The 25937-nt window shown below is 55.1% G+C and overlaps 1 protein-coding gene across 4 annotated transcripts; it reads left to right on the plus strand.

Annotated features, from left to right (window-relative positions):
- The first annotated feature begins 8401 nt into the window (after window positions 1–8401).
- Window positions 8402–24064, plus strand: FOXN1 (forkhead box N1). Of its 4 annotated transcripts, none has more exons than XM_021928856.2 (8): window positions 8402–9638; window positions 10056–10520; window positions 12775–12888; window positions 14634–14764; window positions 16303–16399; window positions 19871–20078; window positions 20240–20731; window positions 22829–24064. In XM_021928856.2, the coding sequence occupies exons 1-8, from the start codon at window positions 9516–9518 to the stop codon at window positions 23146–23148; spliced, it is 1950 nt and encodes a 649-aa protein (XP_021784548.1). In that variant the 5' UTR covers window positions 8402–9515; the 3' UTR covers window positions 23149–24064. The 4 variants fall into 4 exon arrangements, with proteins under 4 accessions (XP_021784548.1, XP_021784549.1, XP_021784546.1 ...); XM_021928857.2 differs by having other exon boundaries at window positions 12778–12888; XM_021928854.2 differs by having other exon boundaries at window positions 8402–10520.
- Window positions 24065–25937: the final 1873 nt, after the last annotated feature.

Consider the following 25937-nt stretch of genomic DNA (forward strand, 5'->3'; position numbering starts at 1 on the left):
CACTTGAGTCAGATCTCAAGGCAGGGGCACGCAACCCATTTTCCGAAACTGATGCTGGGTTAAGAGCCAGAGAGGCCAGAATTTTGCCCTCAGAACTTCCAACATTGATGGGGAGAAAGGAGTTAGAAACCCCCTCTTTCTTGGCATTCCCAGACCCCGAGTTTCCTGGGGTGCCCAAGCCTCAGGCACAGCCCTCAGGCCCTTCCCTGCCACCCCCGTAATTGCTGAGCTGCTCCAGGGGACCCCTCCCAGCAGCCTGTCGGGTGGAGCCCCGGGTGGGGCTACAGGCCAGCACCCGGCCGGGCCCCACCCCTCGTAAAGCATGCTGCCGCAGCCAGTAACAGAAACCATTAAGGTGGAACCGAGCTGTCTCCACCTCTCTCATAAAGAGTGGGTAGGAGGCAGCCAGATGGGAGGGAGCAAGGAGCGTGAAGAGAGCCTGGGGAGGACCCTTGGTGCCCCAGGCCTACCTGTCCCTGTGATTCAGCTGCCCACAGGGGAGGCAGGGACAGACCCTCCCAAGGAAACCTCCAATGTCGCCCCTACCCACCTTTCAGGCATGAGCAGGGAGGCTGAGGCGTTTCCAAGGTGGGGCCTTGGTAATGGTTCAGCATGCTGGCTTTGAAGCCTAGGTCGGAATCCTGGGGTGCATAATTTACTAGCTGAATGAACTTGGGCAAGTCAGGTTAACCTCTCTGAGTCTCAGTTTCCTCATCTATAAAATGGGATGATAATACAGCTCCTCCCTCCTGGAGTATAAAAACTCAGCCAGCTCTTCCTGATCTCCTTGAGGATGTCCTCAAGGGGGCCCCACATAAAGGCAGAAGAGGGGTGAGGTCCCAGCTGACAGCTCTGAGGGCCAGATACACCTTTACAGGGTACATATCTCCACAGGGTACACACCTCTATGAGGTACACACCTCCACAGAGTACAGAGCACATACTTCCACAGGGTACACACCTCCACAGAGTACACCTCTCCATAGGTGTACACATATCCACAGGGTACACCCCTCCACAGGTGTGCACATTTCCAAAAGTGTACACACTTCCACTTCCACAGGTGAGCATACCTCCACAGGTGAACACACTTCCACAGAGAACACCCTTCCATAGGTGAACATACTTCCACAAGTGTACACCCCTTCACAGAGGTACACCCCTCCATGCAGTACACACTTCTACAGGGTACACACTTCCACAGGTGAACATACCTCCACAGGGTTCACACCTCCACAGGCTACACATCTTCACAGGTGTACACTCCTCAACAGGTATACACCTCTCCACAAGTATACACTTCCACAGGTGTACACACCTCCACAGGCTATACACTTCCACTGGTGAATATACCTCCACAGGTGTACACTCCTCAACAGGCACACACCCCTCCACAAGTATACACACTTCCACAGGTGTACGCCCCTCCACAGTGTGTGCACCTCCATAGGGTACATACCTCCACAGGTGAACACCCCTCCCCAGGTGTATACACCTCCACAGATATACATATCTTCACATGTGTACACACCTCCACACGGTACACACTTCCACAGGTGAACATATCTCTACAGTGGTCATACCTTCACAGGGTACACATTTCCATGGTTATATCCTCCTCAACAGATATACACCCCTCCACAAGTATACACATTTCCACAGGGGTACACACCTCCACAGGATCCATACCTCCACAGGGTACACACCTCCACAGGGTACACACCTCCACAGGGTACACACCTCCACAGGATACACACTTCTACAGGATCCATACCTCCACAGGGTACACACCTCCACAGGGTACACACTCCCACAAGGCAGTTGGGTTACGTTCAGAATCCATAACCTGCCAGGATACACAATTCTGATACAGGTCATAAAATACTCACAGGCAACAATACCTACAGAGGCATTGCCACACCTCCACAGGGCATGCCACTCCTACAAGGCACACCCACAGATCCATATTCTGCCAGATACACACTCACAGGTTCCATACCTCCACAGGGCAAGCACTGCTGAGAGTACACACCTACAGGGCAATAAGAACACCACAAGGCAAGGCATACACACCCCCACAGGATCCATACCTGGTTATGAGCACACTCATGCAGGATCCATACCTCCACAGGATACACACCTCCACAGGTTCCATACCTCCACAGGGTACACACACCCTCCAGGCATATACACCTCCACAGGCAAGCCACCTCCTACAGGATACATGCCTGCTGGTGGGGATATACACCTCCAGTGTCCCATACTCCACAGGCACAAGCACAGACTCCACAGAAGAGTGAGCACACCTCCACAGGTACACACCCCTGGCTGGTAGGAGCATGGCACTCCCACAGGTTCCATACCTCCACAGGTAGCTACACCTACAGAGTATAAGGCACCTCCACAGGGTACACAATTTGCTATGGGGCACAGCCTCTCCCACAGAGAGTACACACACTTCCACAGATCCACACCTACAGGGCATGAGTATCTCTACAAGGTACATACCTCCACAGGATCCATACCTCCTTTGAGGATACACATACACTTCCACAGAGTACAAACTCCACAGGTGGCACTTTCCACTGGGCACACAGTCTCCACAGAGACCTGGTACCTCCAGGGTACACACCTCCACAGGGTACATGTCTCCACAGAGTACACATCTCCACAGGATCTACACCTTTACAGGGTGCACACCCCTCTGCTAGTAAGGCACATATGCCTCCATGCCAAGATCCATACCTACAGGCTGGGGCCACCCTCCCACAGAGTACACACCTCCACAGGATCCATAATTCCTCCACAGGCATGGCCACTCACAGGGTAGACACTCTCCACAGGGTGTATAGGAAGTGCTGGCCACCTATGGTGGATCTAAAAGTACCTCCTGCCAGGATACACACCTACAGGGCAGTTGGCTAATCACAGAATATACACTCCATACAGGGCATTACACACTCTTACAGGATGCACACTCTGCTACAGGATACATACACTTCCAGGTACACACAATTTCCCAAGGGAGCAAGGAGCACTGCACAGGATCCATGTCTGCCAGGGTACACACCTCCACAGGCAGCACATAATTCCCCCACAGGATACACATACCTCCACAGTGGGGTGTACACACCTCCAAAGGATACACACTCTACAGGATCCATACCTCCACAGGCAGGCTAATTTTACAGCGCATAGGCACACCTCCACAAGGTACAGGGTACACACCTCCACAGAATATATACTCTAATGATCCATACCTACAGGACACACCTGTTGTGGGGCAGAGCATCAAGAAAGGGCACACTCCTCCTGAGGATATAATTCCTTACAGGTGTGATCCATACTTTGCAGGCTACACACCTCACAGGATGGCTAATACCTCCACAGGATCCATACCTGTGGGCATACTTCCACAGAGTATACACTTCTCCAGGTACACACCACCCCACACGTGTACAATCTCTCTCCCACAGGATACATGATTTGCCAGGATATACACCTCCACAGGATCCATACCTCCACAGGGGCAAGCACTTCCACAGGATATGGCACTCCACAGGATCCATACCTGCTGCAGGCAGGCTACACCTCCACAGAGAGTATAAGAATTCCGCTGCGTGACACACTCCAAGCACAGGATAAGAGCACTCTTGCCACAGGCGGCCATACTCAGGGCACAGCCACCTCCACAGAGGCACACACTCACCTTCCACAGTGGGGCATACTTCCACAGAGTACTATACATCTCCACAGGATACACACTTCCACAGGATACACCCCACAGGCACTCTCCACAGGTACACTCCAATATAAGTACATGCCTTCCACAGGGCACACTCCTTCCACCAGGCAGCACACCCCACAGGATTAGCCTCTCCCAGCATCTTAGATACCATAACTCAGGGGCTCATTTGACTTATAAAGGGACTGAAGTACAGAAAGGGGATGTGAGTTATCCAACGTCACACAGCCAGCAGTGTCCCCTGGCCCCTACGCCTAAACAGCCTCATCTGCCTGAGTCCTAAGGAGCCAAGAGAAGGCTCTCTGATAGGTGGGGAGATGTTGATGGTTAGAGGGGGCGCAGGCCAGCTGTTTGTGAGAAGGGCACAGAGCAGGAATGCAGTAACGATGAGTGTGGATCCTTGATGATTATTGATCCTGTTGTCAGGCTTTCTAGGGAATTTCCCACTCGCCATCCCCTCTACTCATGTCAAAGGGCCATTTCTTTCTTCTCTCTGATGCCAGGGCAGATCAAGTCCACCTCTTCCATTCCCACTCCCCAAGGATCATGGCAGGCAGAAGGTGGCCAGAAAGTCCAGATGCTGAAAGGTCTTTGGTCAAGGTTTTGCCAGGGGTGCACCCTGGAGAGGCAGTGTCTGGGGGTATGGTCGTGGCTCTCAAGACCTGAGAGTCAGATGTGGTTTTCCGTCAGCTGTGTAGCCCGGCGCAGGTCATTTCTTCTCTCTGGGTCTCAATTTTCTCCCCTAAAAAATGGGCTTAATGACCTTGCTCCCCTGCCAGTGGTGTGTTGGTAAATGCTAACCAGTCAGCTTTCAAAAGTAAATAAATCATAATGTTAAAAAGGCTCTGATTTGTAGGATTTGCTAATTTCCATGGGCAAATACTCCCACTGTGGCTGATCTCCACCAATTTCACTGGACATGGAGTTGGGAAGAAATGGGCACAATTGACTCTCATGAGCCCCTACCAACTGGCTCTGCACACCACTGCCCCCTATCCTCCGGGGCAAAGGGAGGATAACATGAGACAAGAGATACAAAAGTGCAGAGAGGCTAGGCGCGGTAATCTCCGCACTTTGGGAGGCTGAGGCGGGAGGATCACTTGAGCCCAGGAGGTCGAGGCTGCAGTGAGTGATGGTCATGCCACTGCACTCCAGCCTGGGCAACAGCAAACCCTTGTATCAAAAAAAAAAAAAAAAAAGTGCAGAGGAAACTTTAGAGTGCACTGCAGATGTGGAGCTGCGACGAAGGGACGCCAGGGCAGTCTGCCAGTGAGAGCCTCGGCCAGGAAGCAGGTGGCTGTGGATTGTGGTTTGTGGGTACCCATATTAAGGGGCAGGTTATGAGAGTGATCTGGAGGAGCTCCTGGAATCTGAGAAAGCAGAAGAGTTGACTGGGCCTCCTGTGCTGGAATTTGCTGATACTTGCACACACATTCTATCCAGTTCCAGTGCTCCCTAAAACTGGAACAAGCAGGATAAAGATTAGACTTCTATGAAAGATCCCTTCTGAATGCAGATGTCAGCCCCAGGACACTGGGGCCAGCAGAGAGACCTCCCGAGAGATCCAAAACAACAGAGTCAACCCCCTTCCTCTCCATGTAAGTCCCCAGGAGTTTCTACAGACACTAGCTCTACCACATGGGAATGGCGGAAATGACCTCTGAGGCCAGAGAGTCAGGAAGAGGGAAGTTTAGCCTCTGCCAATGGGAGAGGACAATGTCAAGGACCTGGAGGTAGGAGGCAGGAGAAGGCAGGAAAGGGGAGTTCCCTTCCTGATGCTCCCCCACACTCAGCCCATAACTCAGGCCTTAAATAAACTCTGTCCCACTGCTAATTATTAATAATAGCTATCATTTATTGAGCAAGTACTGTGTGTTAAGCTATTTACAAGCAATATTTTATTAATCCTCCAGAGAGGAATGTATTTATTAGTCCTATTTTACAGACGAGGAAACTGAGGCATGGGGAAGGAAGTTAAGCATCATGCCCAACCAAAGTCCCACAGTTCCTGTGATTCAAATCCAGCCCTGACTCCAGGTCATCCAGCTTCAGGGGCTCTGCCAGTTACTCCAGGGAAGGGTCAGGACCAAGGCAGCCTCATCCAGGTTCCTGCAGTGAGCCTTTCCTAGTGCTGCACAGGAGCCCCTCATAAACACCAGTCAGAGGCCTTCTGACCAGCCCCTGAGGACCCCCTCTCTCCTGGGCCATGTGGCCTTAGGAAAGTCACTTTACCTGTTCCCTGGGCCTCACCTGTAGAATAGAGCTTTAGCTGCAACCAAGGGGCATCATGGTCACCAAAACAGGAGTCCCCACTTACAAAACCTGCCCAGAGGAATCCCTGAAGACCAGTAGGAACCTCTGCATCCTTCATGCAAATTAAGGGGTGGGCCTCTGAACTCTGCATAACTTCCCTGGTTCTCATCCTGGCCCCAGGGGATTGGAAGAGGTAGCGGGATGGTTTGGCCAAGCCAGGCTGTGAAAGTCATGGCTGTGAACTGAAGCCTCTGTTAAGGCCTCTGACATGCAGGAACTCGGCTGGAGCTGGAGATGATGTCCTGGGGAATAGGGAACAGGTGCAAGAATGGGGCGAGGCCAACACTGTGGGGATCATTCCGGGCAGGCCAGACCCTCAGGAGGTGGTGCACGCCTGAGCTGGAGCTCAGAGAGGCCTCCCCAGGTTCACATCTGCAGGGCAGCAGTGCTGTAGTCTAAGCCAGGCTGAGTGAAGGCAGGCAGGTAGGGAGGGCTAGCAGGGGCAGCTGCCACCTGGGGCTTCGTCATCAGCCAGTCGCCCCAGGGCTGCCAGGCCTGAGGCAGCGAGAGCAACAGAGAAGCTGTAGAGCCTGGGGCCAAAGGCCCCTGGGCCCAGCCACACTTGGCCAACAGAGGCCAGATGTATGACACGTGGCCTTGAGCATTTTCCCTGTGCCAGCACCTTGTGCACACCATCCTCACAATGACCCTGTGAGGTGGGTCCGTGTGCCCCATTTCCCAGCTGCAGAAAGTGAGGCACAGAGAGCTACACAGTTTGTTCAAAGTCACACAGTCAGAAAGTGACAGAGTTGGGGCTGGAATTCAGCTGGGCTTGACTCCAAATCCTTGCTCTAAACTATTGTGCTACCCCACCTGCAGGGAGGAGAGTGGCCACCCTGCCCAGATTACAAAGCCTGACATCTGGCGGGGAGGAAAGGGCCCCCAGCCTCCCATTTGGATGCCTTGGGAAGGTGCCAAGCCCACTGCACCACCTCCCGAGAAGGCAGCTTTGGGCCAAGGTGAGGTGTGGCCGCCAGGCAGGCCCGAGCTGTCCAGGAGGAGCTGTCCAGGGAGCAAGAGGCAGTGATGCGGAGCGGGAGGTGGGCTGCCCCGCACCTCGGGCCCCATGCCTGCTCCGCTGTGGTGTCCCGTTACGGCCAGCTCGGCGCTTTCCCGGTCACGCCACATTTAGCATTGCGGAGTGAGCAGGCGCCAGGACGTCAAGAAGGGGTGGTGGGGACTCTTGAAGGGGCGGGAGAGTCTCCCACCAGGCCCCCACCTGGACCCCGGCTTCCAGCCCCTCCACCACTGATCCCCCATGGGGTCTTTGGGCAAATCCTGTGGGACTTTGGGCAAATTGCCTCCCCTCCTTTTCCCTGTTACCCGCTCTGTCAAATGAGGTTTATTGATGGTTTATTCAGCAAAGATGTGCCAACCCCAGCCTGGGTACCACGGGGCCAGTGAGGCCACCTCTCTCTCCCAGAGCTCTGGAAAGAACATGGCCTGGGAACAGCACAGCTGCCCTGCTCCGACTTGAGGGGGTCTTGGGTAGAAGGGGTGAGTGTACACCTCATGCTTTTCTTGCTGTCTGGCCTCCCAGCTTAGCCTACCCCAACTCTGACACCCACCCAATGAAGAAACCATAAGCAGAGTGCAAACTCTACAGTCAGGCAGACCAGAGTTCTTGCCCCTGGGTGACTTGGGCAAGTCATGTAACTCCGCTAAGCTTCAGCATCCTCATCTGGAAGGTGGGGTCAATAATGCTCCTTCCTTACAGGGTTATTCTGATAGACCAACGAGAAAACCATCACACAGTGGCCAGCCCAGAGCCGACCCTCAGCAAATTGTAGCTTTTTATCAGAGACCACTTGGGCAAAGAGAAGTACATTCAAGAGGAATTGCTCTTGCAGGTGGTAAAGGAAGGCAAAAAACTGAGGATAGTAAGAGTGAGAGGCCGGGCATGGTGGCTAGACTGTAATCCCAGCACTTTGGGAGGCCGAGGCAGGCAGATCATCTGAGGTCAGGATTTGGAGACCAGCCTGGCCAAAATAGTGAAATCCCTTCTCTACTGAAAATACAAAAATTAGCCAGGCGTGGTGGCGTGTGCCTGTAGTCCCAGCTACTCTTGAGGCTGAGGCAGGAGAATCACTTGAACTCAGGAGGTGGAGGTTGCAGTGAACTGACAGCATGCCACTGCACTCCAGCCTGGGCAACAGAGGGAGACTCCATCTCCAAAAAAAACCAAATAAATAAAAATAAAAACAAAAATACAAAAAATAGCCAGGTGTGGTGGTACAAGCCTGTAATCCCAGCTACTCTTGAGGCTGAGGCAGAAGAATTGCTTGAACCCGGGAGGCGGTGGTTGCAGTGAGCCAAAATGACGCCACTGCACTCCAGCCTGGGTAACAGAGAGAGACTCCATCTCAAAAAAAAAAAAGGAGGGCCACACTCACAATAATATTCATAATGAGAACTGGCATTTATGGGGCACCGACTGTGCACCAGGCACTGTGCGGAATGCTTTCTGCGCATGATTTTGTTTGACACTCACAACATCTGTGTGAGGTAGGGCCTGTCACTCTCCCAGTTAGATGATGACACCGAAGTTCAGAGAGCTTTGCTGGCACAGCTTGAGAGGAAGGGCTAACCCTGGCTTTGAGGCCTGAGTCCTCTTAACCACCCCACTGTGTTAGGGACAGGTTTCCCCTAGGATTGGAGAAGGTCTGAGCAGAAAAAGCCCTCCGATATCATGTACCCAAGCTCCTAGGTCTTCATGGGGAAACTGAAGCTCAGAAAGGGGCAGTGGCCTGCACAAAGTCACAGGTTAGAGTTTGGAGGACACAGGTGGAACAGCACTTGCCAGGCGCTGCAGTGTGGGTGGTGACATCCTCAGGACCCGCTAGGCTCACAGGGCCGCCAGGCAACCAGGGACCTTTGGCTCCCCAGTTACACACTGTGGTCACGTCAGCCAGGCTGATGGGTCACTGCAGGACCAGCCTCTGCTGAGGGCTGACTCACCTGCATGCAGGCGGTTGCTCCCACCCCAAGCATGAGTCTGACCCACACACCAGCTCACTCTCCCCTCAGGACCACCAACTTGCCCAGTCACTGAATGGAGACCCCCTGCTGCGGTCACCTTGCCAGGCCCTTTGCTGTAGACACAGGAGACCGATCCTGAGGAGCCAGAGGCAGGGCCCAGCTGGGAGCCAGGGTCTCACTGGTTCAGTCTCTGCCGCTGCAGCCTGAGATCAGCCAAGCCCCTCCTGAGGCTCCTACCTGGCTTGCTTTGCCCTTTCTCCATAGAGGTCTGCTCTCTCTGCTGTCTCTCTCTCTGTCTCTCTCCCTCTCTCTCTCTCTCTCTGGATCCCTCTCTCTCTTTCATCACATGGCTGACTGGAGGCAGAGTCCCAGCCCGAGGACGGGGTTGGGGTGGAGGTGGCGAACCTGGGTTGGTCACCCCTGGATGCTGGTCCTCACTCTCATGGCAGGCGGCTTTCTTTGAGGCCAGGACTGGGTGATGGTGTCACTGCCCCCGCCGCAGTCTGACGTCACGCTGCCGGGCCCCACCAGACTGGAGGGCGAGCGCCAAGGGGACCTCATGCAGGCGCCGGGCCTCCCAGGCTCCCCTGCCCCACAGAGTGTAAGTACCTGGCATCCGGGCCTGGGTTTAGGCCAAGGCCTGCAGCTGCCCAGGCAGCAGGTGGACCAGTCACCTTACTGCCCCCAGGGACCTCCTAGGGTCTGTCTTGTCCCCTCCACCAGCAAACAAGTCCTCAGTGACCCCGAGATCCAGAGGGGTCACTCCTCATCCCTTCAGTCTTGGCCTGTCCCAGGGCAGGACTGTGAGCCCCATCAGATTTGGGGTACCCCAGGTTTCACGGCAGGGTGCCCTCATGAAATCGGGGCTCCCAAGAGCCGACTATGTCTTCTCCACCATTTAGGGGCTTCCCAGAGCTCAGCCATAGACCCCTTTACCCCAGAACAGAGGAGGGTCCCAGCCAGTCCCCAGGCCTGGTTCAGCCTCCACTCACAGGCTCGCTACTCTCTGTCTACCCAGAAGCATGCCGGCTTCAGCTGCTCATCATTTGTGCCCGACGGCCCTCCAGAGAGGACACCCTCACTACCCCCACACAGTCCCCGCATTGCGTCACCAGGCCCCGAGCAAGTCCAGGGCCACTGCCCAGCCGGCCCCGGCCCCGGCCCCTTCCGGCTCTCGCCCTCAGACAAGTATCCTGGCTTTGGCTTTGAGGAGGCCCCAGCAAGCAGCCCCGGGCGATTCCTCAAGGGCAGCCATGTGCCCTTCCACCCGTACAAGCGGCCTTTCCATGAAGACGTCTTCCTGGAGGCCGAGACCACCCTGGCCCTCAATGGACACTCCTTTAAGACCCCGGGGCCACTGGAGGCCTTCGAGGAGATCCCAGTGGACGTGGCGGAGGCCGAGGCCTTCCTGCCTGGCTTCTCAGCAGAGGCCTGGTGTAACGGGCTCCCCTACCCCAGCCAGGAGCATGGCCCCCAAGTCCTGGTGAGTACTAGTGGCCAGCGAGAGTCCTATCTCCCCGCTGTCCCGGTTCCTAGCAGCCTAGAAAGAGTCAGTCCTCTGAGACCAAAGTCCCACCTTCTCTTTGCAGACTTTGCCACTCAAGACCAGAGAGTTGGGACCTCCTGGTCAACTGGGGAGGGGGTGTTGGCCTGGCCAGCATGGAGGGGAGTGGGCGGGGGAAGGCAGGCCAAGCTAAAGAAACTGGCAGCTTTCAGAGGCTCCTGAGTCAGGATTCCAGTGTGTGACTTCTCTCTGTTTGTTTAAGTGTCAAGAATCTCCAGCCAGACCTACACGCCCATATGCAAATGTGACAAGAAAAACACATTCCAGAGACCAAGAGAAAGGGTTTGGGGAGGAGCCATAGGACACAATTTTTCCCTCCCCAGCCTTAGCAAACAGAGTTGAGAGAGGACTTTAAGGCTGGAGGGACCCTTCCCGGCCCCATTCTTTGCCCAGAGTGGGGCCTGGGTATATTCCTGGAAATACCTTGGAAGGTTAACATGTCCTTCCATAGCCTGACCTCCATAAGCTGTGTGACCTTGGGCAAGTCTTAACCTCTCTGAGCCTCATCTGAAAAGTAAGGTCAACATTACCTGTCTCATGGGATTGTTGCTTAGGGAAGAGAAAAGCTAAAGGGAACTTGCTCCCTGCTCCCCAGCTCTGGTTTGGAGGTTCCTGAGTGGGCGCAGGCTCAGCAGTGCCTACTCCACATGCCCACCAGCCCCCCCACCTCTTGCTTTCAAACAGGCCCCCATTCCAGCCCCGAGCCACCCCAACAAAGGCTTAGAAGGAAGATGGAGAAGGTGGTTGGGTGCCTACCAGGTGTGGCCAAAATAGGACTTTATTCTGGCCCTTTGACCGCTTCTTCTCAGGCCCCTTAAACATGACCACAGCCTACAGATAGGGCACCATCATCTCAGCTACTGCCCCCAAACCTCCACTCAATAATACCTCCCAATCGTTCTGCCAGGTGCTTTCTTTCAAGTGCTCCCATTTAATCCCCTCAACAACACTCTAGAAAATTCCCACCATTCTCACGTTGCAGACGAGGAAACTAAGGCTCATAGAGGCCAAGTGACTTGCCCAAGGTGTCTCCTAGCCTGCAAACGGTGAGGCTGAGATTGAGTTCACACCCTTACCCTCCCACACATGGAGAAAAGCTCCAAAGACACACAGCTATCTGGTCGACTTGCTGGGTGACCTTGGGCATATGGCTTCCCCTCTTTGGGCTCAGCCCCATCATCTGTCAAATGAAGGGGTTGGACACAAGTACTCTTGGCCCTTCTAGGCCTGAGATTCTATGATTATGGCAATCTCTGCATCAACAACCCCAGGGCACACCCAGAGAGAGGCCACAACTGATTTGCCCCTCGGGGCCCAGATTTGATTTCCTAAGGCCCCTGGTAATCCCAGGAAGCACAGTCCACCTCCTCCAGGGCTTATCCACCTTCCAGGGCCTAGCTGCACACCCTCCTCTCCCTACTCACGGGAGAGCTCTGCACTAGGCCCTGGGACTCTGTGCTGGCCTCTCACGCATGGGAAGGCAGGGTCTGGCCACCGTGCCTAGCAGCAGCTGCAGGCTCCCCATGCCCAGCGTGAGAGCGTCCACAGGGCTCACACGGGCCAGCAACTGTGTAGACCCCCTGGAACAGGAAGCAAAGCTCTGTGTCAGGGATGGCCAGGAGTCAGAGCAGAGAGGAGCTACCAGCCCCATCCAGAGATCCTGCTGGGGGTTCCTGGGGCTGTACAGAGGAGGAAAGAGAAGGGACCCAGGGCCACAGCTGGACCAGCCTATCTGGCCACTACCCATGCTCCCCTCACCATGGATCCTCAGGGAGAGTTCTGGAGCTGTGACCTTTTCCTGGTGTCCTTTGCACACCTACTTAGAGGGTCTGAGGACTCTGAGCCAGGCGTGTCGAGTGAGGTCAGCACTGCACCCTTGTGCTATTCCAGAAGATCCCTGTCCCTACCCCAGACTTCTCGGGACAGCCCAGCCTCAGCCTCTCCCCTGCAGTGAGGGGAGGCGTAGGGACTGCTGTCAGTTCCAGCCCCGGCTCTACCACTAAATTGCTGAGTTCCCTTGAGAAAATCCCTGCCCTTCTCTGTTCTCTGTTGTTCTCCAGGAATAAGCTTTGGGGGAGGCAGAGTAGGGGTTGCTTTTATATAAAGGTTCAAGACACAGGAAAGAGGAAGGGAGAAAATAAGGCCTAACCTAGTCATCTGCTTTCTCTTCCAGCAGGGTTCAGAGGTCAAGGTCAAGCCCCCAGTTCTGGAGAGCGGTGCTGGGATGTTCTGCTACCAGCCTCCCTTGCAGCATATGTACTGCTCCTCCCAGCCCCCCTTCCAGCAGGTGGGTCTGGGGCAAGTGGGCCTTCTTCCCCCAGGTGTCAGGATATTGTGTGTGTGTATGTGGTGTGTGGGTGTCTATGTGATGGTGTGGGTACACCAGGATGGGCAGGTAAGGACTGCAGGGCCCTGAACCTTAGGCTGGGCCACAGCAGGTTGCAGGAGTAGTTAATGGGAAGAGAGGCAATTGCACCCCTCCAGAGGTGGGCTCGTCTGAGTCCCTGGCAAGGCCTGAGAGGCCTCAGATAAGAGTGTGGGGCTGAGATGGAGGCAGGGCTGTGATGTGAGCCAGAAACAGGGGAAGGAGGACAGCTGCCCCAGACAGGGAGAGGGGCAAAGAGAAGAGGAGGGTGTGGTGTGAAACACAGGCTGAGCAGGGTGAGGAACAAGGGCTTCCGTATAGTCAGCCACCATCTTGCTATGTGACCTTGGCCTCCAACTTCTATTAGCCTAGAGAGCGTGGGCACCCAGTGTGGGCTTAGGGGACCTTCCCACCCAGAGGACTCCAAGTCCCTGTCATCTTCAGCCCTTTCCTCCTCTCCCAGCTTCAGCTCCTCCCAAGTGTACGGGATGCCAAGTAATTGCCCCACACTGGCATGGGATGGAGGAGTCTTAAAGGAGAAAGAAAAGAGCCCCAGAGCAGCCAGGCAGCTCCCAGGAGTCACCAGGCAAGACAGAGCAAGTGGCTGCCCAGCGCCCAGCTCCATCCACCTGCAGCCTGGCACTGAGACAGGCCCTGCCTGTGGAGCAGGTTCTACACCCGGCTCTCTGGCACTGGCCCTGATCTCAGCCAAGCCAGGGAGGAAGGCAAGGGAGAGGGGTTGGGTCAGACTGCCAGCTTTGCAGGGAAAAGAAAGAGATAGAGGGAAGCAAAGAAAAGGCATGAGAGGACATCCTCTCTGCCATGAGGGGCCTGGGTGGAACCGCCAAAGTTATCCTGAGGCTCATGGTCTGACCCAGGGTAGAGAATGTCCCTGAGGCAGGGACAGAGATTGAGCCACAGAAGAACTAAGGGGTCACCAGACCTTAAATGACCTCACCATGCCTGGCCCCGCTTTGATGCCCTCTGCAGTCTGCACCCCCTCTCAACAAGATGGCCGCACCCAGGGCTTTATGGAACCTGGACAGAGGGTGACTCAGGCACTAAATGTCTCTTGGGTGACCTGGAAAGAGCTCTTCAGCCTGGAGCAGCTGGGGGAGTCAGAGTCTCCTACCACCATCCTCCATAAAACACCATCCGTGGCACCGCAGCCACTCCCTTTGCTGTAAAACCACCTCCTACCCCCACCTGCCCACCACCATGACCGGCCCTTTCAAAGAGCCACTGAAACTCATAAAACGTGGCAGTGCCCAGCAAACACCCAGGCTGGACATCCCACTTCCGGCCCAGTTGCTCCAGGAGATGCACGGGCACCGGGAGCACCTTCCTGGAAGGGTGCAGGGGCCGAGGGCTTCACTTCATACTCTCCCTGCAGGATCCCATCACCATGGCGACCAGAGCATCTAAGGGGCTGAGAGGAAGGAGCTGGAGGAAGGGGGCTTTAAGACCTCTGAGATCCTGAATTACAGGGTGTGGATCTCCTCACAGCCCCTCAGAGAGCTCTGCGCTGGGGGTGATGGGGCCCATGACTCAGGAGGGAAGAATCTGGCCTGAGCTCCTTCTCTGGATGTATATAAATGGGGGAGGGGAGCTCTCCTGGGAAAGGTTGGGTACCATGGCAATCACTCTGCCCCTTTTGACCTCCTCAGTACTCGCCAGGTGGCAGCAGCTACCCCGTACCCTACCTGGGCTCCTCACACTATCCGTACCAGCGAATGGCACCCCAGGCCAGCACCGATGGGCACCAGCCTCTCTTCCCAAAACCCATCTATTCCTACAGGTACATTTCTCACACTCCAGGGGTGGCAGGAGCAGGGGAGTGAGAGGGCCCTTGGAAACACTGAGGCATGGAATCCTCTGGGTCTACCAGTAATGGCAGTGGGTGGAAATCATATCAGTGGGCTTCCAGAAGATGCTGGAGAGAGGGTTCCTGCATGGAGGCAGGGGCATAGACTGGATCACCTCTGATCCTTTGTCTAAGCCTGGGGAGTCATGTCTGTGGCTTGACTCAGCAGATGCTGGTGCCCTGGGGTGAGCCTGCCAAGGTCTCACCTCCTAGAGCCCAGGGCCTGGGTCTGATAATTTAGGGGAGATGCTTGCTGCCTTCCCTGTCCCTCCCCAGAAACAGAGGGAAGCCCCCCACTCAAAGCTCTACTGGAAGGAAATAGGGGTGAGGCCTGCAGATGTGACTCAGCTATCCACCATCTGCCAGACCTGGTGGGACTTCTCTGGGGCTGGCCTCTTAAGTGTCAGCAGACCCAGCCTGTCTGGGAGACCCTTCCATCTGTCCCTTCATTCATTCCAACCAACAGTGACACTTGACCAAATATGCGTCAGGCCGTACATGGGATCGGGTCATCAGCTAGTGTGAGCTGAGGGGAAGGGAGAGGAACTTAAACATCAGCCAGGAGTGCAGAGAAGGGCTTTGTGAAAGGCAGGGTCATTCACTGAAAGACACACATGCAGGCCTTGGAGTCCAGCAGAAATGAGTTCAAGACCAGCTCTGGGACTGACTAGTGTGAAACCTCAGGGAAGTTACTCAATCTCTCTGAGCCTCTATGTATTCTATTTATTCCTCTTAAAAAAAAAAAAAAGTCAGGTTGAGGGTGGGGGGCTAGGGGAGGGACAACTTAGGAGAAATACCTAATGTAGACGACGGGTTGACGGGTGTAGCAAACCACCATGGCACGGGTATACCTATGTAACAAACCTGCACTTTCTGTACATGTATCCCAGAACTTAAAGTATAATAAAAAAGAAATAAAAATATAAGACTTATAAGATCAAAAGAAAAAACTTGTCAGGGTTTGGGGCAGCAGTTCAGGCTGTTGGAAGGATTAAGTAAGAGAATGTAGGTACTGTGCTTGGTACATTGCAGGGGCTCAAGAAACCTTAGTTCCCTCCCTACTCTCCAACGTTTATGCAATTGGCTAACGACTGACTAGTAATGACAGCTTCCGTTTAATGAGTGCCTTCTATGTGACAGGCACCATCCTTCATCCTCACAACTCTGAGGTAGCTATTACTTTCTTTACTTCAAAGTTGAGGAAACTGAGGCTCAGAGAGGGTAAGGCATTCACCCAATGTCACACAGCCAGAGAGTAACTAGGCCAGGATGGCCACCCAGGTTTCTCAGATTCCGCAAGACCCTCCCGCGTCTGTAATTCCTGACTTCCATGTCCACTTTAATGGACACCTTCTCATTCCCTCCCCTTTCAACTCCAACCCCATAGAGCCTTTCGCCAGTGGTGGGGGGCTCGGGGTGGGCTCGGGACCCAGTCAGAGATTCAGACTCTCAGGGGCTTTCTCTGTCTTCAGCATCCTCATCTTCATGGCCCTTAAGAACAGTAAAACTGGAAGCCTTCCCGTCAGTGAGATCTACAATTTTATGACGGAGCACTTTCCTTACTTCAAGGTGAGCCCAAGATTCCTCCCCATCCCATCACCCCCAAGTCCTGGACAAGCCAGGACTCTCTGAGCCAGAGGATTCAGTCTGGAGGCGGGAGAAGAATTAGAACGAAAGCCAGGAGGGGGCTTACCCCCACCATGCTTTCCTTTGTCTCCACCTCAGAAGGACAGAGTTCCTACAAAAGGGACTTCATGTGGGGAACAGAGAGCCCAAGCGGCTCATCCAAGGTTGCACAGTAGGCTGGAGTCAGACCTTCTGCTGGGGAAGGTGGACATGTTAGCACCGATGGGCGTCAGGGAGCATCCACCTACCCCAAGTGGAAAGAGAGAGTTGGAGAAGAAATGAGACACTATTGCTACCCCGACCCCTGGGACGCTGTGGGGCTGGAGAAGCTGGTCAGCCACGGTGGCTGGGAGATCAGGGCTGAAGAAGCCATTGCCTTCCAAGGTGAGATTAGATCTGCCTCTGTGGGTGGCAGGCTCAGCTGCAGTTCTGCCAGAAAGTGGGGTGTGGGCTTCCCAGTCTTTGAGTGTCCCAGGCTGGCTCACCTGACTCTCCCCCAACCCCTTGGGCAGAATCTCATTTCTATCATTCACAGAAGGGGCTTCTGGAAGCCTTACCCACCTCCCTCTCTAGAGGCAGGACAGGGGCTCTTCTCCCAAGGTGGACAAACACATCAGACAGGGTGGTCCATTCTCCCAAGGTCACACAGTAGATGCAATCAGTTACTGGATCAAGCTGTTTGGCTTTGCACACCCCTCTCTGCACGCCCCCTAGACCCTCCAGCACAGACCCCCTTCTCCTGGGGTGGGTGTGGGGGAGACCGGAGATTGCGTGTGAAGAGTGCCTTCTCCAAGCCCTAGTAGACACAAATCTCACCTGTCACCCAGGCAGTGGGCAGTTGCTGAGACCCAAGTAATCCAGAACTCAGCTCCACCTGCCAGGGGGTGATTCCTGCCCCCACCATCTATGGTCCTGCCTGGGGATAATTTGAGACTTGATGTTCAAACAAGTTTATCCCGCTGGGCTGCCGTCAGATGGGGAGTGGGCAAGATGGCCGGAGTGGTCTGGCCAGGAGTGGAAAAGTGTGTTGATCCACCAGAGATTCTGGAAGGGAAAGAGGGAGGGAGGCGAGTCATCCCCGGAATTCAAGAAGCATCAAAGCCTGAATTCAGGGCAGCCCCCGATACCCCAACAGGTCAGGGGCTGAACTCTCCCTAACCCCTAAAGCTTTTGGAGGGTCTTCTAGGGTTTCAAGGGGCCAAGACAGAGAGAGGGAAAAGCCCAGTCCTCTCAGCCTTCCCTCCCCACCAGCCCCTGGCCAGGCCCCCAGCCCCTCCCCACATCCCATCTTCTGCGCTTAATTATTTTTCCTGGGAGCTGTGTAATCCCTGTTTTATGGGGCTGAGGAGTGAAGAGGTCTAACTGCTTTTTGTTCCCTTTGGTTCTAGCTGTTGTTGTTAGCCACTTGCATCACTCCCTCACTCCTGAGTTTACATTTGATCTCAGAGAGAAAGCATCTGTGAGGATGGGATGGGTCCCAGATTGTGAGACAGGTTCTATGGGGTGACCTGGGCAGGGCCCTTAGCTGGGGGACAGAGTTGGAAGCTGAGCTCTGTCACTGCCTCCCTGTGTGATCCAGGGCTAGGCCCTTTCTTCTCTGAACCTCAGTTTTCCAGTCTGTAAAATGGGTCAGATTAGTTGGCACATAGATTCCTTCTGACTCTGACAGTTCCCCTCTGACCCACCTAAGGAAATTCCTTAGTTCAAAGATTCCCCACCTCTTTCCATCTCTCACTTCCCACATGAAGATCATTTTTCTGGGTGAGGATAGACTGGACCCTGGAGTGGCCAGCACTCATGCCCAAGGCAGCTGCTGCAGGCGTCCCATAGCACCATGAGTCAGGGACATGGGACTGGAGAAGTGTCCAGCCACTGGACATAATTGTTAGTGCTGACCATCCCTCTTCCAAACAGGAAGTGACTGGGGTGGGGGCTGCCCTGGCATTCCAAAGTCACAGATTTATGGGGCCATAAAAGGCCCCAGTACCCATTAACTCTGCCCATGGGGCAACGTGGCCTTAACTCCTAGTGGAGACTGCGGTGGGAGTCGAAGGTGAATCCCAAGTTGGCTGGTCTGGTGGCTCAGGAATCCTCCCTGGTGACCCTGGGAGCCTTGGGGGTCATCTCAACCAGCTCCCTGCCCCAGGCCAGCTGCCCCCAAGATAGGCTGCACCAGGTCCTGCCAGCCACTTGGAGTGACGCTGGCATCAGGACCCAGTTCTGCTGGGCATGATTCAGCTTGGCTGCTCCCTGGGGCAAGTGAGCTGGGGAGGAGGGAGTGGCTGCCCCTCATTAAGCAGAAACTTTGGGCTGAAAGGGGGAGGGGTCAGGTAATGAGGGCAAAGGAGCCCCACCGGCCAGAGCGAGTGCCCTACCCACAGTCAGCCCCCGCTGAGCTCAGGGCTGTCACAGAGCCTGGAAGAGAGCTGGAGGTGGGCGGGCAGGGGCCCACTGGCACTCCCGCCACCGCCTCTCACCCAACTGAGTCAGCCTAATGGTTTTTACAACCCTCCCTGGGCACAATTACCGCACTGGTGGCATGACCAGGCCTCCTAATGGGTGTTTATTCTGTTGGCACGAGCATCCCCCCCACCGCCTGAGGGCTGGCCTCCCCACCAGGACACGCCCCCCGGGCACACTCATGCAAACACTCACACCCACATATCATACAATCATGGCTACCCACAGTCACACCCAGACAGACTTTCTCACACACGGCCATCCTCACACTCGAGGAATTCATGGACCCGTAGCCAGGAGACGTTGCTTATGCCAGGAAGACACACTTAGGGACGCGTGCACATGCTCATACGCACTGTCCCTTCATATACCAAACCCACATAGACACACAAACACATGTGCAATGCACATACCACACACACCCACTCACAAACCTCGCCCATCTTTCTTTTCTCCCAAGTTAGTCCCAGAGGGGATAAGGCATACCCGGGAGAGGAGCATTCTTCCCCTAATTCCCCTCTCTAAAGCCAGCCACAAGACCTTAGAGTAGTGAGTCCCCCTTCCACAGAGGGGTCCAAGCACAGGCCTGGAGACCCACTGGGGATGGCTGAGCTTCGGATGGGAGGGTGTTGTGGGCCAGAAGGCCTCTGTAGCACCTACCAGCCCTGGCTTTCCGAATCACCTCGACAGTCCTCTGAGGGGTCAGGCAGGGATGAGGGTGGGATGAAGGCAGATTTGAGATGCAAATAACTTGGGGTCAGGGTTCCTGTTCATCCCTCCCCTACCACCAAAGGGTACCAAGCAAGGGCTGGGTGCTGAGGAGGACAACAAGCCCCAGAGTGGGCGGCAGCTCTGTGCCCAGAGGAGGCACAGGAGTGTTTTAGAACCCAGACCTGAAGTCCGCTCTGGCTCCCTGAGCCCAGCCTGAATGCTTGTCTTGCTCTGCTCTGGCAGACAGCGCCCGATGGCTGGAAGAATTCTGTCCGGCACAACCTATCCCTCAACAAGTGCTTCGAGAAGGTGGAGAACAAATCGGGAAGTTCCTCCCGCAAGGGCTGCCTGTGGGCCCTCAATCCGGCCAAGATCGACAAGATGCAAGAGGAGCTGCAGAAGTGGAAGAGGAAAGATCCCATTGCTGTGCGCAAAAGCATGGCCAAGCCAGGTGAGGCTGGCCGGGCCACGCAAGGAAGGGCCCAGGGTACCCATGAGCTAAAAAAAAAGAGAATCGGAGAATGAGGCAAGGCCCTGAGTGACGGTTCCAGGATGGGGAAGGCTGTGGAGGAGGGAGGTCTCATGGTGTTCTTTCTCTCTTGGGCCTTTCAGAAGAGCTGGACAGCCTCATTGGAGACAAGAGAGAAAAGCTGGGCTCCCCGCTCCTGGGCTGTCCACCCCCTGGGCTGGCAGGCTCAGGCCCCATCCGGCCCCTGGCACCCCCAGCTGGCCTCTCCCCGCCGCTGCACTCACTCCACCCAGCTCCAGGCCCCATTCCTGGCAAGAACCCCCTGCAGGACCTACTTGTGGGGCACGCACCCTCCTGCTATGGGCAGACATACTTGCACCTCTCACCAGGCCTGGCCCCTCCTGGACCCCCGCAGCCATTGTTCCCACAGCCGGACGGGCACCTTGAGCTGCGGGCCCAGCCAGGCACCCCCCAGGACTCGCCTCTGCCTGCCCACACCCCACCCAGTCACAGTGCCAAGCTACTGGCCGAGCCTTCCCCAGCCAGGACTGTGCACGACACCCTGCTGCCAGATGGAGACCTTGGCACTGACCTGGATGCCATCAATCCCTCACTCACTGACTTCGACTTCCAGGGTGAGCTGGGGGTGGGAAAGGGAAGGTGGTACAGGACTGGAGACGGCCACCTGGCAGTGGGACTCATCGTCTCCAAGTCTCCAGGCTACAGCCTGCAAGTGGCTGGGTTTCTGGTCAACTGAAGCAGAGGAGGCTGGACCTGGCAGGGAGAGCTGCCCACTTGCTCTCTGTCATCCAGAGAATAGGGAAAGAGGGATGTCCTTGCCCCTGTCTCCCTCCTCCTGGTACTCCAAACGTGGTCCGACTGACCTCATCATCAAACCACTCTTGGCCGGGCACGGTGGCTCATGCCTAGAATCCCAGCACTCTGGGAGGCTGAGGTGGGCAGATTACCTGAGGTCAGGCATTTGAGACCAGCCTGGCCAACATGGCAAAACCCTGTCTCCATTTTAAAATACAAAAATTAGCCGGGCACGGTGGCACGCACCTGTAATCCCAGCTACTCGGAAGGCTGAGGCTAGAGAATCACTTGAACCCAGGAGGCTGAGGTTGCAGTGAGCCGAGATCGCGCCACTGCGCTCCAGCCTGGGTGACAGAGTGAGATTCTGCCTCAGAAACAAACAAACAAAAAACCACTTTCAGCTCTGGATAGACTGCAAAGGGCTCCATGTTCTATTTCATACTCAATTGTGAGTGACCAGTAGTCTGAACATTCTCAGATGCATTTGCATTTTATCAGAGTTCATCTTCTAAAGCAGAAGGAGAGAGACTCTACCCTAGAGTAATGGAAGGTCTCAGAGATGGGCAAGCTCTGGAGAGATTTGGAGATAGGAGTTTGAGGCGGGTTCTACCCATTCCACTCCATCTTGGCTGCTCCATCTCTGCAGATGGCCAAGCCCACCCATTCCCATCTAAATTCCAGTGCACCCCAGGCCCCGGTACTGGCCACAGAAGGTTTGGAACAGGGTGATGATCCAGGCCTCAGACTCTCTGTATGCACAGGGGTAGGGAATATTCACAAGCTGATGGAGGCAGCCTGTCCTCAGAGACCTCCCAACCTGATGCGGAGACAGCCCAGGTTTGGGAAGCTATTATTAGAAAAGTGCCCACAGGGCTGGGCGCGGTGGCTCAAGCCTGTAATCCCAGCACTTTGGGAGGCCAAGACGGGCAGATCACGAGGTCAGGAGATCGAGACCATCCTGGCTAACCCGGTGAAACCCCGTCTCTACTAAAAAAAAAAAAAAAAAGAAAAAGAAAAGTGCCCATAGATCTTCAGCCCGGTCCAGAAGTGGGGAGCAGGGCTCAATCAGCCTCAGAGGAAGCTACAGATATGTGGGACATGAAAAACATTTACTTGAGCCCCTGCTAGGCATAAGGCATCAGGCTGGCTGCTCTCTAAGTGCTTTCTCATCTGGGCCTAGAGGATAAGAGGGATTATTAAACCTGCTTCATGGAAGCACACAGAGGCTTGAGAACTTACTCTAGGTCACTTAGCTAGAAAGAGGGAGAGTTGGGACTGGAATCTAGGCGGCCAAATCCAATCCAGGGTTTAGTCAGGCCCTCTCTCTCCAGAGCTTGCAGCCTGAATACCCAGTGCAGGAGCCCCAGGCCCTCGCCAGCCATGATGCGGGTCCCATGGCATAGGTGGCAGCACTGTTTGCTCCTTGGACTCAGGTGTGCATCCTGGCTCTGCTCCCATTCCCTGGGCCCTGCAGTGGAGGAGACCCAGGGAGCCATGCCCATCCATCCCATGAGGTCCAGAGTACACTGCTGGAAGCTCCTTGAGCTGGGCTGCAAATCTACCTTCCGTGGGAGACTAGGCAGGAGTCAGGGTTCACTCTCGAGTGCACAACATTGGCATCCATGCTGCCAGCAGGCATCAACCCCTCCGCAATGCCCACCCCCAAAAAGAACCACAGAGGTCTTCTAGATCAATGGCTTTCAGATTGGGCTACATGGGAGGAGGAATCTGAGGCTGAGAGGTTCAGCAACTGCCTGGGGTCACAAAGCTAGTGCTGGGGTCTGTTCCCAGCACCTGTCACCCTGACCCCCGCTCTCTGCAGCATGTGAAAACTGACGGGTAAGAGGGGCCAGACAGGACTCCTCCGGTGCCTCCCACTGACACTTGTTCTCTCCTTCCCCATCTCCCCCAACTAGGAAACCTGTGGGAACAGTTGAAGGATGACAGCTTGGCCCTCGACCCCCTGGTACTGGTGACCTCATCCCCGACATCATCTTCGATGCAGCCACCCCAGCCACCACCCCACAGCTTCCCCCCTGGGCCCTGTCTGACAGAGACAGGCAGTGGGGCAGGTGACTTGGCATCCCCGGGCAGTGGGGGCTCCGGGGCACTGGGTGACCTGCAACTCACCACCCTCTACTCTGCCTTTATGGAGCTGGAGCCTACGCCCCCTCCGGCCTCTGCAGGCCCCTCTGTGTACCTCAGCCCCAGCTCCAAGCCCATGGCCCTGGCATGAGCTGTGCCCAGCATCATCAGTTCCAGCATTTGCCTGGTCTGGAAGTCCTGGCTGGCCGCCCACATCGGGCTCACCTTAAAGGTCAAGGAAGGAAAATACTCCTGTCCCCTGTGCCACTAAGCCAACATACGTGTTAGTTGGTAGCTGGGGGCACAGAGGACACCACCTGGGGTGCTGCCCCTCACACATTTCTGCCATGTGGTGGCCCAGTTCCTCACCCAGGGCCCCCAAAGAGCAAGTGTCTGGGCAAGAAGAAAATGCACTGTTCCTAGTTCATACTCATCCACCCTCAAGCCCTCGTGCGCCCACACACACACACACACAGTTATTCAGATGTACACCCACCCACATACCTTACAGCCAGAGGAACCAGCACTCCATCACTGAGAGCCCGACTTCGTTTCTGGGGCAACTGAGAGCTGAGGGCTTTGCTTACCAAAAGCTCAGGCCCTGTGCCAGGCCAAAGATTCCCCCAGACCCCCATTCTGACACCCACATGCTCTGGAGGCCTGGCCCCCTCATCACTTTCCTTCCCAGAAGCCCCCTGTATTTATTCCCCCATCTTCGTCCCAAAAGCCCAGCAAGAAGGAGGAGATAGAGAGCTCCTCCCTGGGTTGTCTGTGGACTCCCCCAGGAGCTGCTAATTGGCAGCACCCGCTCAGCCAGTCTCTACCCATCCTTAGTACATGCTGTGTCCAGCTTCCCCCAGGGTGACACACAGGAGGGGCAACATCTACCCGGGGACCAAACTGAGCCCAATTCTGAAGCAGTGTTTGGAAAAGCCCTTGCCCTCAGAAACTTGAACATGTCCTTTTTCCCCAGTCCCGGGTGCAGGAAGGGCCGCCTCCAGGTCACCACAGTCTCACTCCCCCTCCAGAAAGAAAAGTTCACATAGTTTAGGTCCCGGCTTAACTCTACTTACGAAGGTTCAACTTACACTTTTTCTTTTTTTTTTTTTTTTTTGAGACGGAGTCTCGCTCTGTTGCCCGGGCTGGAGTGCAGTGGCCGGATCTCAGCTCACTGCAAGCTCCGCCTCCCGGGTTCACGCCATTCTCCCGCCTCAGCCTCCCAAGTAACTGGGACTACAGGCGCCCGCCACCTCGCCCGGCTAGTGTTTTGTATTTTTTAGTAGAGACGGGGTTTCACCATGTTCACCAGGATGGAACTTACACTTTTTCAACTTTAGGATGGTGCAAAAGCAATACACATTCAGGACGTTCCTCAACTTAGGATACGGTTATGTCTGATAAACACATCGTAAATTGAAACCACCGGAAGTCAAAAACCACTTTTGACTTACGATGTTTCCCACTCATGATGGGTTTCTACGGATGTAGCCCCATCATAAGTTGAGGAACACCTGTTAGTTACTTCCAACTGTCTCAGGCAACCTAGGTATTCAGGAAAAAAGCCTGGCACAGGGTAGCAGGGAAGCACCCCCGCAAAGCACCCCCGCTTTGACTGCTTGGCAGACCGAGGGTGCCCGGGAAGCACAAGGGATACCCGTGGCGCTGTGGGGTGTAGCCCAGGTGCCTGCCATGAGCCTGACCCCACCAAGGGGGAACCTCAGCCCACCCTGGGCCTGGGGGTAACAAGAACTTCCAGAGGTTGGCCCCAGGCTCAGAGGAGGCATAAGCAGATCCCTCAATGGCTTGTCATTGTCCCCTGTCCTGGAACAATAAAGCAAGTGCCTTCTGGTCTCACTACCAAGCCTTCATTTCTGGCCGCCTCTCCCTAAGCAAAACGGCCAGGCCACTCTGATGGCAGATTCCCTGGGCCTGTGACGTCCCTCCCACCCTCACCCAGAACTGAGAAGTTTCTAATCCAAAGAGTGAGGCATCTAGGAAGACTTCTTGACCCACTGGGGAGACTGAGGAGCAGGTGGGCAGGGTCTCTTCCCAGGAGAACTTCCAAAGAGATGCAGGGAAGAGGCTGCCCTGGCCAGAGGAATGGAGGGGATGCCCTCCCCCAGACCCCTTGCCTCTTGAGGCCTGCCCACTCCCTCTTTGCACCCCCATCTCCTCACGCAAGAAGGAGTCGCTGCCCTGTCCAGGCTGTGCCTTTCTGTTTCCAATCTGTTCCTGGCTGAAAGAGATGCCAAGTGGTTTGAGGCCCTGGGTTCCACAGGTGACAAAGTGGAGCATGTCCTGGTGCTGTGTGCACTGCTGGTCCTGCAGAGTGGTCTCCGGAGGGTCAGGGATTCACTCCCTCCCACGTCAGACTCACCCCCTAGGTGTCACCTCCAGGTGGGGTTGGTGTCACTGCAGCACTGTTTCAAAAGAGATGGGGCAGATGTGGGAGCCAAAAGCACACACATGAACCCCAGCTCCCAGAGAAGCCACAAGGGGGACCTCTGCTTAGAAAGCTCTTCTTGGATGAAGGCCGGGCGCGGTGGCTCCCACCTGTAATCCCAGCACTTTGGGAGGCCCCGGCAGGCAGATTACCTGAGGTCGGGAGTTCGAGACCAGCCTGGGCAACATGGTGAAATCTCGTCCCTACTAAAAATACAAAAATTAGCTGGGCGTGGTGGCGGGCACCTGTAATCCCAGGTACTAGGGAGGGAGGCTGAGGCAGGAGAATCGCTTGAACCCGGGAGGCGGAGGTTGCAGTGAGCCGAGATTGCACCACTGCACTCCAGCCTGGGCAACAGAGTGAGACTCTGTCTCAAAAAAAAAAAAAAAAAAAAGAAAAGAAAAAGAAAAGAAAGGAAAAGAAAAGGAAAGAAAAGAAAAGAGAAAAAGAACAGAACAGAAAAGAAAAGAAACAAAAAGAAAAGAAAAGAAAGCTCT

This window comes from Papio anubis, chromosome 17 (assembly GCF_008728515.1).
Source record: "Papio anubis isolate 15944 chromosome 17, Panubis1.0, whole genome shotgun sequence".
Lineage (NCBI taxonomy): Eukaryota > Metazoa > Chordata > Mammalia > Primates > Cercopithecidae > Papio > Papio anubis.

Coding starts and splice junctions, on each gene's coding strand:
- FOXN1 (XM_021928854.2), top strand. CDS start 9,516: ATGGTGTCACTGCCCCCGCCGCAGTCTGACGTCACGCTGCCGGGCCCC. Junction 16,400..19,870: donor AGCACTTTCCTTACTTCAAG/GTGAGCCCAAGA, acceptor CTGCTCTGGCAG/ACAGCGCCCGATGGCTGGAA. Junction 20,079..20,239: donor CAAAAGCATGGCCAAGCCAG/GTGAGGCTGGCC, acceptor TGGGCCTTTCAG/AAGAGCTGGACAGCCTCATT.